Genomic DNA, 14,280 nt, shown 5'->3' with positions numbered 1-14,280 from the left:
ACATCTGCTAAAGAGTTACTCCATCCAATCATGCCATATAAATATATCATGTGACCTATTGTCCACACAAAGAAGCTCAAATTTTGAACAATCAAGTAACTGCTCAGAAATTGAACATCAATTAATTGAAAAAACGTCAATTAATTGAAAAGCACAAGACACAACTTAATATTTGAAATATTCAGCCTGTTTTATTTAAAATATTGAAAAACACAGTGCTTTTCCAATGTTTCACCACAGAGTAGATCCCTCTGTTTTTGAAAAAATAGGCAATAAAAGTTGAGAAACAAAAATAAAACATTGAAGAAGTTACGTCTGCTCAGTGCCCATTTCCTAATTAATTCAGAATTATTGATTTTTTTTTTCAGGATTGAAGTGGATCTAGGAACGAATGGATGACTGAGTATTCATATGAAGAGGAAAGCCATAAAAGTTTGTTGACAATTTTACAACAATATACATTATATAACAATATACAATATATAAACATTACTGGTAGCATCAGAAATATATATTTTCTTTAAAAGCACATTAAGTGAAGTAACAAATGTTCTGAACGTCACGTTCCCGTTGTCTGTCAGACAAGGTTCTGTTAACAAATAATTTGTGCGGGGTTTAATGATACACTTTCTGATACTTTTAAAAAACCTAAGTTTTCAAAAGAAAACAGAAAGCTAAGTGAAAGTATTCAGGTGGGAATGGTTATTTTTATTTGAAAAGTATGCTTTGGGACAAATTCTGTGCTGGCTTAAGTCCCATGCAATTCCATTGACGTCGAAAAGGTTGAATGGCATGAGATTTCAGGGTGTTTCTTCTTGCCATGCACAATGTTGAAGTAATTGTTAAATGGAGGATGTCTTCCATTACAGATGCTAGTTATGCAGCTTAATGCATTGTTGGATGAATGCAATGATTGGTTGGATGAATGCCAAACTGACAAGTGCAGTATGAGAAACTGAATAGAATAGGATGTCTTAGTTAGATACTTGGTGCTTTTTGATCTTTCTCTGGAGTATCATCTTTTAAAAGTGGGGTGGATGTTTCTGTAGCATCCATTTTCCGTGGTTATAAGGGAACAGGCACTGGTGGTCCTCGGTATTTCACTGTCCTTAATTTGCACGCTTTATAAAATGATTAATTTCAGTATGTTTTGAAATCTGTCTCTGTCCTCCGAGCTAATGGCTACTAATGCTTAGACTTTAGCTGTGATACTACTTGAACCAGTGTCCCTTCAAGGCTGCTTAAAGGAAACTGTCTTTGCTTCCCTGTCTGCATAAAGTAAATATATTGTAATGGCGAATACAATTGGCAGTACCAAGATTTGGAGTACAGCCACTCATTTAAGCGGGGCATTTTGAAAGATCTAATGATGACTGTCAGCTGGTGTAAAACAGATTTAAGCAAAGCTTTCCTCATCATTCTCGTGCATTCCAATTACAGAAACAAAACTAAGCTTTTTCCTGGAAGTGTAATACCTGTCGGAAACAAGAGTTTTCATTCTATGCATTGTCCCAAAGTGGTTCACCATGGCAATGAGACTAGTCATCTCCTGAAATCATTCGGATAAGGATGCTAATTTACTTAGATAGACATGGTGGGTGAATAATATCTTTTATTGGCACAACTTCGGTTGGTAAGAGAGACAAGCTTTTGCGCTACACAGAAGTCTTTTTCAGGTCCGGGAAAGGTATGCAGAGTGTGAAGTGGCCACTTCACCTTGAATGGTCCCTTAGAATACCCATTAACTACTTATGCTAAATTATATGCTCCACCTTGTATTTAGCTGTGACACTGAGTACCTTTCCCTGAGCTGAAGAAGAGTTCTGTGTAGCTTGAAAGCTCAACTCTATCACCAACTGAAGTTGCTCCAATAAAAGATATTACCTCATCCACCTTGTCTCTCTAGTATCCTGGGTCTGATACTGCAATAACAACACTGCTTATTTACTTAGATGGTATTTTGATTGTAACAGCTACAGAATGGCTCAAAAGCTTCATGTTTTGGCAATAATCCACTTGAAGTTTTTAGTAGGCACAGAAAAGTCTGCTCTAATTTCTCCTCTGTTGAGACTTTCTAGTAATTACAGTGGATATTAATCTGTTTACATTTGGAAAGGAAGATGATGTCTGTCTGAATCTGCACAAGTTTTTTTCACGAAGTTGATGGATATTAAGGTTCTCATCCAAAACATTTTGTGATTCAAGAGATTGTTATTAGTGCTTCAGTACTCCTTGGTCCCATTGTGCTTGGTGCTGTGCAGACCTGGACCAGCAGGTGATGTGTGCTCCCATCATCATCTAGGGAAAACTAAAAAGACTCGTGAGATCTCGCTGAGCTCAACTTCCTGACTTTTCGATGACTCTTCTCTGATACTAGTGTCTGTTGGATGGAAGGAAACCCACACGGCTGGGGAACCAGTGTTTGCATGTTACAAATCTCTTGGCTAACTCAGATGTAGAGGAAGGAAAAACTAATGCTATTAAATGGCACTTCTTGGTAGACTTATATATTCCTGAAATGCAGCAAACAGATGTCTTAAAGAGAGCCTCTCTTGATTGCCAAGAGAGCTAGCAAAGACCCATTTATTTATATGTAAACAAGCTGGAGTTCCTGTTGGTCTGGAAAGTTCTCAATGGGTTACAGATGAAACAGGATACTTACACACCTATTTTGCCAGGTCTGTTCAGACAACAGTGCTGTAGTGTCTCTTACCATAGAAATAGAGGAAGAACAAGGTCAGACTAGATGACCATGATGGGCATTAGAATTAGGAAGTTCTGTCAGGGCAGAAAGTCTAATTACTTATCACATCCTAGAGACAGAGAAAGTTATGGCCAAAATTCTGAGAGGGGGAAGGGCCACCTGGTGCCTTCAGTGCAGGAGTCTCCTGTGGTGAACTCAAGAAACAACTTGCCACCACTTACCATCATAAAACTGAAATGTTCCTAAGTTTCCTGGATAAAAGTGCAGTGGGGAGAGATGCATTTTCATCCTCCTGGTGGTGTCTCCAATTCCTGTCCCTATTTTCTTCTTTCTGGTTCTCTACAAAGTGTTAGCAAAGGTAATGAAGAACTGCAGAGCATGGTGATGTTTAGGTGCATCCAAGGCATCGTTTTTCTTTCTCATACAATTCAGGTTACACTCCCCAGTAGTCTTGGGGTAGCTGATAACTGATCTAGATAGATAGATATGGATGAGAGAGGAAGACAGTGAATTATGATTGTTGTTGTTTTTTCTGTCTGGGAACCTATGCAAAATGAAGGATTAAACAATCAGACTGCTAAACGTCTGCTTTCAGATTAGAAAAATGCAATGACTAAATCATACAATTGTTTTCACAGAGACTTTGTTGTATGGACAAATTCAATCCCTGGGAATAAAAATTCTCTTTCTGGAGCTCGGACTGGTTCTGGACAGTTTAAGCAACAAAGAGGCAGGTGGTACTTCCACTGCCACTATTAAAATCTAAGGGTGAAGTCTTGGCTCCATTGAGATCAGTGGGGCTAGGATTTCATTTTAAGCCTCTGGTTTGGCTTCTTTTTTCCCTACAGGTAAAGCCATCAGACAGTTTAAAGGCCACTTAAGACCAAATATGACTTGTCTTTGGAACATTAATATTCTGGTATATCATTAGCATCATAGACAGCTTCTCTTGCATCATCAGGGATTTGTTTGTTACATTGGTATGCTTTATCCCTGTGTTGGTCTGTCTGGGAGTCTGTCTGTCTCTCCTAAAAGTTCAATGAAACCCAGTGAAGAAAAATCCTTAGGAGTATGAATTTCTTTCGTCTGGGAGAATCAATGCTCAAGATGACAGTAATTGTACATAGCTTTGTGTAGTCACAAATAAGTAATCTGGAAGTTATCATATTTAGGGAAGTAATCTTCCTTCCTTATTTCATGAATATAGCCATTGTATTTTTGCATAAGAGAAGGGAATTTTCCATCTTTCTCTTAATTTCCCTTGTAAAGAGGATGGTTTCAGCAAGGCTAAGTCTACATCAGAAACATAGGGGATCCTTCCTACTCTATAATCCTTTAACAGATGTCTCCTTAAGGATTTGAACATGGACGTCAGAGTTTTAAAACTTAATTATTTTTAACTTTTAGCTTTTGGAGAAAAAACACAAATCAAAATGAATAGGCACAATATGACCTGGGAAAAACAATCTTAAAGTACAGATTTATCTATCAAAATTCTTATATGATCCCATCACTGTGGTATCTGAGTATCTCCAAAAGTTGTAATGAGAGGTACTATATAAAGCCAACTCAATTTTGTTACCCAGTTGACCTCTTAAAGTCTCGTTGTCCACAAAACACACGCACACACATACTCTCTAAAACTAACGAAACTATAAGATAAAGATTTTTTTTTCAGTAATCAATTGTCATAAATGCATTTGAGTTTTGCTGAGATGTTCCTGTAAGGTTCACATTTTCATACTGTGTGTTCATTGAATTTAGAGCACATTCTCTTACCAGGATTCCAGTACCAGTGTGATGGGGTGTTTGATTACTGTCACACGCTGGCCTCCCTGCATCCACAATCACTGTTTTCCTAGAAAGGAAGTGACTGCTCTAAATAGTCTCTGTCATCTTTAACTTTATCCACTGGAGTATAACTATGACGAGAAATATAAAAAGGATAAAGTATATAAATCTCAGGAGTGTATTATAGTGCTGGGCATCAATCCACTATCCTTTTTTAGTTGTGTTCCTTGAAGTTTACATCATGCTAAAGCAAAGAGACTATAGTTTGAAGTTTTCTTTGTCATAATTCATTATGAATATAAAAATCCAGGAAAAAACAGCTAAAAAATGAACACATAAATTGATTGACAGTCAGATTCATGGCACACTGAGACCAAGAACTCCGATTAATTTCTGTTGGTGTTTAATGGACTAATTCTAATAAACACTGAAGGTCAAAAATTTAATATTTTAAAACTGCTGCTCTTTATTTAAAAATATTAATAATGCACAGTTAACATTCAGTTTGTCAACTGTGATCGTATATTGACTAGCTGCTGGAGTACAACCTTAGGCATACGGCTCATTAACTTTATACAGGGGAACCCATGAGGATGAGGGGGAACTGAATTTTCCAAAATCTGATCCTCAGTAAAAAGTAGAGCAGTAGAGATTTTCTTTCTTATTGTATGTCAAGGATAGGTTATCTGCTGTATCTTCTGTTGCTGCCTCTTTCTTCTGGGCTGCTGGAATAGTGTATGCTCTGACAGATGCACATCCAGAATAGTGCAGCTTCTCTGTGCTCAATCATCATTGGATTCAGCTTTGAGCCAGCTCAGGTCGGATGCGGGCAGGGTGGATTTGGAACTGATCCCGATTGCTGAAAAATTGCTGGGGGCAGGTCCAAAAATGATGTACTCCAAATATTAAAGACCTTTAAGGTGTCTGCAATGAGCCCTTTCTGCTTCACACACTTTCATTACATTTGAACTGATTCCGTTTCCCCTTGACATTGTAAAATTAATTAATGCTCTCTGGGAAGAATTCAGCCTTCCTTTTAGCCTTTCTGACTAACAGCAGTGTAAAACCTATTCTATACCACTTTTTCAGTTACTGCTCTGCAGTTGCTTTCATAGCCTAAATGGTTTTTTGTTTATGGGTCTTGGTTTTGGCTCTGCTCCATTCAGTTTGCAACTATTTTGGTGTGTTTACTCAGTGCTCCTCAGCAGCTGGCCGGGGGCGGGATTCCAAAGTATACATACTTAGATACACACAAGAATAGTTCATCAAAGCCTAGGCCTGGAGTCTTATTTGGTAGCTGGTTTGTGAACTGACCTCTTTTAGACCAGGTGGAGTTACAATTATGTGATTTGACTCTTTCTGTTGGGGAGCTCCCAAACAGGGTTGTAGCTATTGTATTCAAAATAGTCACATCTTAAAAACAAATATATCCAATATATTTGTTGAAAGGCTATTGCATAAAAGTGTTCGTGCAGTTCTAGATATCTGTGGTCATTCTGGACAAAACTTTAGGAGGCAGTGGGTGGAGACTGGCACTAAGATAGGTTGATCTTTCCCTAGTTAAAGGTTGGCCTGCTGAGAAAAATACAACCCCTGCTTAATAAAAGCTGCTCATCTGAGAGGTACATAACTGCCCAGGGGAATTTCTTCAGAATCGGGAGCGGCCTCTTGGCTGAGTAGCCCGACAAATTTATGTGGGCCAGCATCTAAAAAGAGTTCCTTTCAGATGGGAAAGGCCCTGTGATATTTTTGGTGCATAGACTTTGTAGTAGTTCTTAAATATAACTTGCATTTACTGAAAAGTGCTTTGGAAGAGGAAGAACTGAGAATCACAGAAACCTACAGGAGCTTGGCTATTGTTTTGGATGAAAGCTGCAGAAAAGAAAAAAAATGATATGGTCACATTTTACAATAGGAACTTTCAAAAAAAAAGGTACTCATTTAGATTTAATGTAGAATTGGCACTATTGATTACTGATTAATATTTGATAACTTTTTAATAATATATAATCTGCTGAAAAACAAAATGTCATTGTAAAATGGATATAGCTTTTTTTTGTTGGGGTCATTGCTCCATGAAAAACAATCGTTAATGGTAATGAGTCCTGGATGAGCAAAGTTGTAGTATCTGTCTTTTCACACCTGCACACTTATTAATAATACCCTGGTGCTTAAACTGTTTTTAGAAGTTTATAGGTGTGTTCTTAGTATCATAGGCAGCACAGATAGTGACATCTACAGTTAAGGTTGCCTGCCACTTCCCATTGCAAGACTCTGTTTTCAGTTTCTTATAACTTTGCTAAACTTAAACCATTCTGGCTGATGTCTGCCCCAAACTGAGGTGTTTGGAGAAAGTTTTACCTAAAATGTCAAGTATCGGGGGAGCCATGTTAGTCTTTATCCACAAAAACAACAAGGAGTCTGGTGGCACCTTAAAGACTAACAGGTTTATTTGGGCATAAGCTTTTGTGGGTAATGCACAAGATGCGAAGAAGTGGGTTTTTTATCCACGAAAGCTTATGCCCAAATAAACCTGTTAGTCTTTAAGGTGCCACCGGACTCTTTGTTGTTTTTACCTAAAATGGTTCAGCTAAGAATGAGCTTAGGAAAAAATAGTTTGTGGTCATGTAATTAAAGACTGTATCATAATATATACGCACAAGGGGGCTGATTTAGGGTTGCATAGACAGCCTTAATCCTGGCATTTCCCAACTTTTGGGTGCTTGATTTTGCAACGTTAACATTCTGTTAACAGAGGGGTATTTTTTTTCATGTAATACTGTCAAGGTTCCTTCCCCACTCTAAACTCTAGAGTACAGATGCGGGGACCTGCATGAAAGACCCCCTAAGCTTATTCTTACCAGCTTAGGTTAAAAACTTCCCCAAGTTACAAACTTTGCCTTGTCCTTTAACCCTATGCTGCACCACCAAGCGTTTTAAACAAAGAACAGGGAAAGAGCCCACTTGGAGACGTCTTCCCGACAAGCCCTACACCCCCTTCCCTGGGGAAGGCTTGTAAAAATCCTCACCAATTGGTACAGACCCAAACCCTTGGATCTTAAGAATAATGAAAAATCAATCAGGTTCTTAAAAGAAGAATTTTAATTAAAGAAAAGGTAAAAGCATCACCTCTGTAAAAACAGGATGGTAAATACCTTACCGGGTAATCAGACTCAAAACATAGAGAATCCCTCTAGGCAAAACCTTAAGTTACAAAAAGACACAAAAACAGGAATATACATTCCATCCAGCACAGCTTATTTTACCAGCCATTAAACAAAAGGAAATCTGACGCATTTCTAGCTAGATTACTTACTAATTTAACAGGAGTTGTAAGGCTGCATTTCTGATCTGTTCCTGGCAAAAGCAACACACAGACAGACAAACACTTTGTTCCCTGCCACTCCAGATTTGAAAGTATCTTGTCCCCTCATTGGTCATTTTGGGTCAGGTGCCAGCGAGGTTACCTTAGCTTCTTAACCCTTTACAGGTGAAAGGGTCTTGCCTCTGGCCAGGAGTGATTTTATAGCACTGAATACAGAACGGTGGCTACCCTTCCCTTTATATTTATGACAAATACTATTAAGTCTATTAACTATTTGTATAGTGTCAACAATGTGCCTGTCCCCTGGTAAACAAGATGGTAAAACACAATCCCAGCATTAAAGAGCTGAGAATCTCAATACACAGCCATGAGCAGGTACTTCTTGGTGCCTTGCTTGCTTGGTCCTTAGCCACATGCAGAGCCACCAGAAAATGTGAGCAACCATGCAGGAGGTCGTCCAGTGGCCAAGGGACCCACCAGTGGAGCATCATGGCACAGCTGTAAAACCCTCAGTTGTGGGCATTCTGGTGCCACATATATGTGTTTGTCAAAGTAAGTTATGCCATTCTGCATGGAATGGTGCATCTTAGTCCCCAATGGCATGGACTGTATCCCTTGGGCAAGTGGGTCTTCTTTCAAGGAGGATCAGATGAGGGAATGCCTACCTCACTGAATTGTGGCATTGGCAAAGTTACCGGGCTTGAGGAGGTAGGGGACTCAGAATTTGGTTCTTCGCTTCTCCAGTAGTATTCCCCCTTCTGTGATAGTGAATCGGCTCTCCAATTTTGCTTTCCTGAGAGGTAGATACCATAAACTTGAACTGAGAATAGAACACGGCCCACTTTAACTGCCTCTGGTTCAACTCCTGGGCCTTGTGGAAGTATTTGAGTTCTTATCGTTGGTGAAGACCTATACTGGGGGTGACGAGCTCCCTCAAAGTGGTGATGCCATTCTTCAAATGCAGTTTTTATGGTGAGCAGCTCACTGTTCAGTATTTTATAGATCATCTTGGCAGGGGTAAGCTTTCGAGAAGGGTGCAGTGGGATATGAATCACCGCAAGAGTATGCCCCTAGGGCCACATTGGATGCATCTGCTTCCACTATAGATGAATGAGTTGGGTTAGGGTGGGCCAGAATCAGGGCCATAGTGAAGGAGGCCTTTATCTGGTCAAAAGCAAGTTGGGCTTGGGCAACCAAGTGAATAGCACAGCTTTGCAGAGGAGTGAAGTCAGGGGAGTTATTAATTAGGAGAAATTTGCAATGAATCTCCTATAAAAAAAATTTAAGCCCAGGAAGTGTTGAAATTCCTGGAGGGTTCAAGGTGCTGTGCACTTGCAGATGGCTTCCACCTTCTGTGGATCCTTGTGGATTCCCTCTGGGTAGATATTGTACCTCAATGGTGGCCTAGTTCAAGGTTTACTTTTCCAAACTCATGTACAACCCATGCTTCTGTAGTTTTTCCAGGACTGATCAGACATAGTGGCAGTGCTGCTCTGCATTCTTGGAAAATACTAGTTTATCGTTGAGGTAGATAATCATGTACTGGTCCAGGGTATCCTTGAAGACATCACTTATGAAATGTTGAAATGTTGCAAGGGCATTGATTAAACCAAATGGCATCACCAGGTATTTGAAGTGCCAATATCAAGTACAAAAAGTGGTTTTCCATTCGTCCACAGGACTTACGTGCACTAGATTGTATGCATCCCAAAGATCTAGTTTCATGAAGATCCTGGAAGTCCTCAGGTGGTCCAGCAATTCTAAAAATAAGGGGCAAAGGGTATCTGTTACAAATAATCATTTGGTTCAATGCACAATAGTCTATGTAGAGGCATAATGACCCATCCTTCTTCACAAAGAGGATTGGTATCCCTGCTGGACAGATAGATTACTGGATGAAGCCCTTGGCAAGGTTTTCCTGGATATATCCATGTAGCGCCTCCCGATCTGGTTCAGATATAGAGTGTATCCATCCATAGGGTATCTTTGCCCCAAGCTGTAGATCTGTTGGGCAGTTGTAGTCTGGTGTGACGGTAATGAGTCTGCATTTTTCTTTTCAAACACATCCAGTTAGTTGCGGTACTTGTCCAGGAAGGCTGATGTTCTGGTCTGGAGCCACTCCCTTCTGGCTAGCCCCCGGTGCCCATGTTTCCGTTTCCGAGGGTCTCCTCTCATCCTGGGGCCCCGGCACCCTGTGGGTTGGTTGCTTCATTGGAGGCGTGCTTTCTGGCAGTATTGGCAGGAGAAGCTAATGCTCCTCTGCCACAAGGAGATACATGGGTCATGCCGCTCCAACTGAGATATGCCAAGAATTATCAGGAAGAATGGGGAGCGGATCACATTGAAGCGTATTGTTTTTCAGTTCCCTTCCATTACTGCCTCTAAGGGGATGGTCTCTTGAGTCACCGGTCCTGACGATAAAGGTGAGCCATCAATCATCTCCACCAGGTCCAGAGTGGGTTTTGTCTGGAAGGGGATCTGAAGATTTTTGGCTACTGTAGAGCCCCAGAGTCTATCATTGCTAGTTGGGGGATCTGCTGCACCTGCCCCAAGATCTACAACTGCAGTAGCAGGAAATGTGGGAAGACACCATGGTTCCTGGGTCGGGTTCTACTTGGGGTGGGAGTGGGGGTAGTTCTGGAGCATCATGATTTGGTGGTGCCCAAGCTGTACCACCTTTACTTGGTATGGGCTGGTTTGTTTCCCATGTTCTTCTGAGCTGGCTAGGAGGCAAGGATGTGTCCAGGTCCTCCACAGTGAAAACATAATTCAGCTGTTGTTGACGCTTTCTTTTCTCTGGGGTCAGAGGTCTGCAATCGAGGTTGATCTGCATGGGTCTTGGTGTGGAGGGTGGGCATGGGGTGTCAGTCACCCCTCCTTTCCTCCTTCCGTTCATGCAGCCAAAAGTCAATGTGCAGGATGAGGTCAATAAAGTCATCTACATGGATGGGGTTTTTGATGTGGACTAGCTTGTCTTTTACCTTGTTATTGAGCCCCCACTGGAATTGGTAAAGGTGGGCTGCCTCATTCCATCAGAAATGGGTGGTGTAGGAGGTGGCTGGCCCTTGTCCCGGGCGAAGCTTCCAGATGGCAGCCTCTGCAGAGCGGAGGGCCGGGTAGGGAAGGCTGTGGCTCCCCAAACAGCCTGGCCCCCGCTCCCTATCCACTCCCTCCCACTTCCTTCCCCCTGACTGCCCCCCTCAGAACCCCCGACTAATCCAACCCTCCTGCTTCTTGTCCCCTGACTGCCCCCTCCCAGGACCTCTGCCTCTAACCGCCCCCCAGGACCCCACCCCCTATCCAACCCCCCCGCTCCCTGTCCCCTGACTGCCTTGACCCCTGTCCACACCCCCACCCCCAGACAGACCCCCTGGGACTCCCATGCCTATCCAACCCCCCATGTTCCCCGTCCCCTGACCGCCCCCCCGAATCTCCGTCCCCTGCTCCTTGTCCCCTGACTGCCTCTGGACCCCCTGCCCCTTGTCCAACCCCCCTGCTCCCTTACCATGCTGCTCAGAGCAGCAGGAGCTCGCAGCCCTGCTGCCTGGCCAGAGCCAGCCATGCCCCCGTGCTGCCCAGCAGGAGCGGCAGGCCAGAGCGCTGACGGCTTGGCGTGCTGAGGCTGGGATGGATGGGGGACAGCAGGGGAGGCGCTGGGGGCCAGCCATCCTGGCTAGGAGCTCAGGGGCTGGGCAGGATGGGCCCATGGGCTGGATGTGGCCCGCGGGCTGTAGTTTGCCCACCTCTGGTTTAGAGGTTTACATAATGGATGAGGTGTGGAAGTATGAGATAACATGACAGTTTATTTTATTGCAGTGTGTAAATGACCGTATGGCCTTAATCATGTGAACTCTGTAAAAAGCAAAGATTATCATTTGATATGAAAAAAGTAGTCAGCAGAGTGTCTGTATAATCTTCGCTATTAATACACAAGAAGCCAAACCTTTTCTTTGTTTCAGCTGGATCTTTCAATGGTTTCTGACTTAATTAGTTGATGCCTGTAAAGCTCTCAGAAGTCAAAAAGTGGCATGTATCTCAGTGTTAATAGTGTGACTTTTACAAAGTAAAAATGACACATTTACTAGAAGTTCTGTGGGTGAGCTGCATGCACCCCTGGAGCAGACGTGGTGGTCTTGACACCTATGGCTACATCCACACTGTGATAAAAGACCCACAACACAGTTGCGGCTGGCCCAGATCAGCTGACCTGTGAGACAGGAGGGTCTAAGAGCCTGAGCTCCAGCTCAAGACAAAATGTCTACAATGCAATTTTTAACCCCATAGTCCAAATCCTGCGAGCCTGAGTCATCTGACCCAGACTTTTAGACTTGGTGCTGCAGGTTTCTTATTGCAGCGTAGATGTATTGTATGTGTTTAAACATCATGCAAAACAATCATTAACTGGGCTAAATTGTTAATTACCAATTTTATTTACTACAGGTATAATCTCAAAAGTATAGGTGCCCTACATTATATATGGAAAGACCTGGTACCTTCCCTGAAGTAGAATAAGGTTGGGAGAGTTGCTGAATATTAAGGGGTTTGTGATGGGTGAAGATTCAGACTTTAATTTATTCAAACCAGTTCACGCCTCTCTAGTTTTTCTGCATTAGTTGATCAAGTGTGTTTCCTCCGCAGGATGGAAACTGGAGGATCAGAAGCATAGAAATAGTGCAAAAATTTTTTGTTTGTTCTTTCAGCTTCAAACAAGACCTTAGGCTGTTACTTTGCCCTGAATCTTAATCTGCCATTGCTCTCTCATCCAAACCAACTGTTTGTGCTGATGTGGGGTATTTAGCACTGTGATGGGGTATACAAACCCCACGCAGGAGAGCAAGGAGTTAAGGAACAGCTCTTGGCTCAGTCAGCTCCACCGAGTCATACCTGCCAAGCCTGCAAAAATTGGAGGCGGGGCTTCAAAAGTGAAGCAGAACAGCTCAGAAGCATGCAGATAGTGGAAGGGAGCAGTTGGCTTCTCTGATCAGGAAGTGCTGCCAAGGAGCTCATTGCGTAAGACCTGACAACGCAGACTTGCGCAAATGTACAAAGGATAGGCAGGTGACTGAATGTGCAGGACAGAGACTTGGTTGAAGATTACTCTGTGAAGCTAAAGGAGACTAGGTAGGAAGTGATCTGGGGGGTGGCTGTTTAGCACTCCAAGCTTCAGAGTGTAGCAGCCTAGCATTGGGCCGCCCTCTGGGGCCCGGTGGACAGGGTGGGCCTAGGCTCCCCTATCCATTCCAAGAGGATGTTGCAACAACAGGAGCCTTCAGGGGAGAGCCCAGATCGAAAAGACCTTGACTGTTCAATGGTCCAGAATTCAAAGTCCCGGTGCCAGAAACCCTTGGTGGCAGAGGGTTCTGAAGGAAAGAACTGTGTTTTTCAATAGCAAGATGACCTGCCACCCCACCCCCTGACCACTTTGGGACACTGTTGGTGGTTGCTCACCTTCAACAGGCACCTGTGCCTAAATGAAAATGTTTACCTTAGGATATTGGCTACATACAAAATAGAGAGTGCTTTCTTATTTAGTTGTTGGTGTGTGCATGTGTATGTGTGACTACATGGGCATGCAGACTGAAAATTCCTGATATGGCCTGTAACTTCATTTTGGCAAAATGTTCTTAGATAAATCGTTCCTGATAGGTAGAGCTTCTGATATTAAGTTTTAACTGATAAAAAACCGATAAAACACCCCCAATTAAAAAAAAATAAATAAAAGGAAGAGGAAGAAAAGAAAATTGGTATATATCCAATAAACACTGTAAATGGTTACCTTTTACTGAAAGGCTTAGCTACATGGAGCAGTAACACAGACTACAGTAGTGTGATTGCTATAGCACTCTAATGTATTGTGTGTTAATGAGCCCATACAGATCCTACTGGTGTGTTCTAAAGGTTTAATGCTAAAGGGAACATTACAAAAAAATTACTCGTTACAGCATATACAAAGAGAAAGCTGTCAAAAAACCCAATTCTTTGACATCTTCATAAAACGCAAAAATTGCTAAGAACTAAACCCCCAAAATGAAATTAATATACCCCGAAAACCAGAAGCCCTACTGACAAGGCATTACATAAAAAAGCATAAATTGTTTGGTAGCTATGGAATCACTCAGTACTACAGAGTAAGACATTGCCGTCAGACCAGGAGCTGTGTCTCCAGATGTAGCACTGTGCTTGAGGGAGATAGCTGGGTTAGTCTGTGTTTCCCTGGTCTTGAAGAATAAATGATTGATGATTGAAGGTGCACAATTGCTTTGCTGACTTTGACGTCTCAGAAATATTATGGGTTAAATTCCGTTCTGTTGCACAGCTTCACTGTGAAGTTATTACTCATAGCCCCCACCTGTGGAATTCAAAGGCAGTCCAGTATTGTTGGTCCAGGACTAGGCTTTGCCTTTCAGTTCAGACCACCAGATTTTCTGCCTCCAGTGGAGGAACAAATTGTCTTTTCAGT

General features: G+C 42.2%; 1 protein-coding gene across 7 annotated transcripts in view; it reads left to right on the top strand.

Annotated features, from left to right (window-relative positions):
- Nucleotides 1–14,280, top strand: part of KLF12 (KLF transcription factor 12) — a 370,886-nt gene that overhangs the window by 113,807 nt on the left and 242,799 nt on the right. For all 7 annotated transcript variants that reach the window (XM_048852274.2, XM_048852249.2, XM_075129024.1 and 4 more), the window contains exon 2: nt 369–432. In XM_048852274.2, the coding sequence (XP_048708231.1) occupies nt 412–432 (21 nt within the window). In that variant the 5' untranslated portion in view covers nt 369–411. The remainder of the gene's footprint in view (nt 1–368; nt 433–14,280) is intronic.

This window comes from Caretta caretta, chromosome 1 (genome assembly GCF_965140235.1).
Source record: "Caretta caretta isolate rCarCar2 chromosome 1, rCarCar1.hap1, whole genome shotgun sequence".
NCBI lineage: Eukaryota > Metazoa > Chordata > Testudines > Cheloniidae > Caretta > Caretta caretta.
This window is presented reverse-complemented; position numbering and strand designations above follow the sequence as displayed.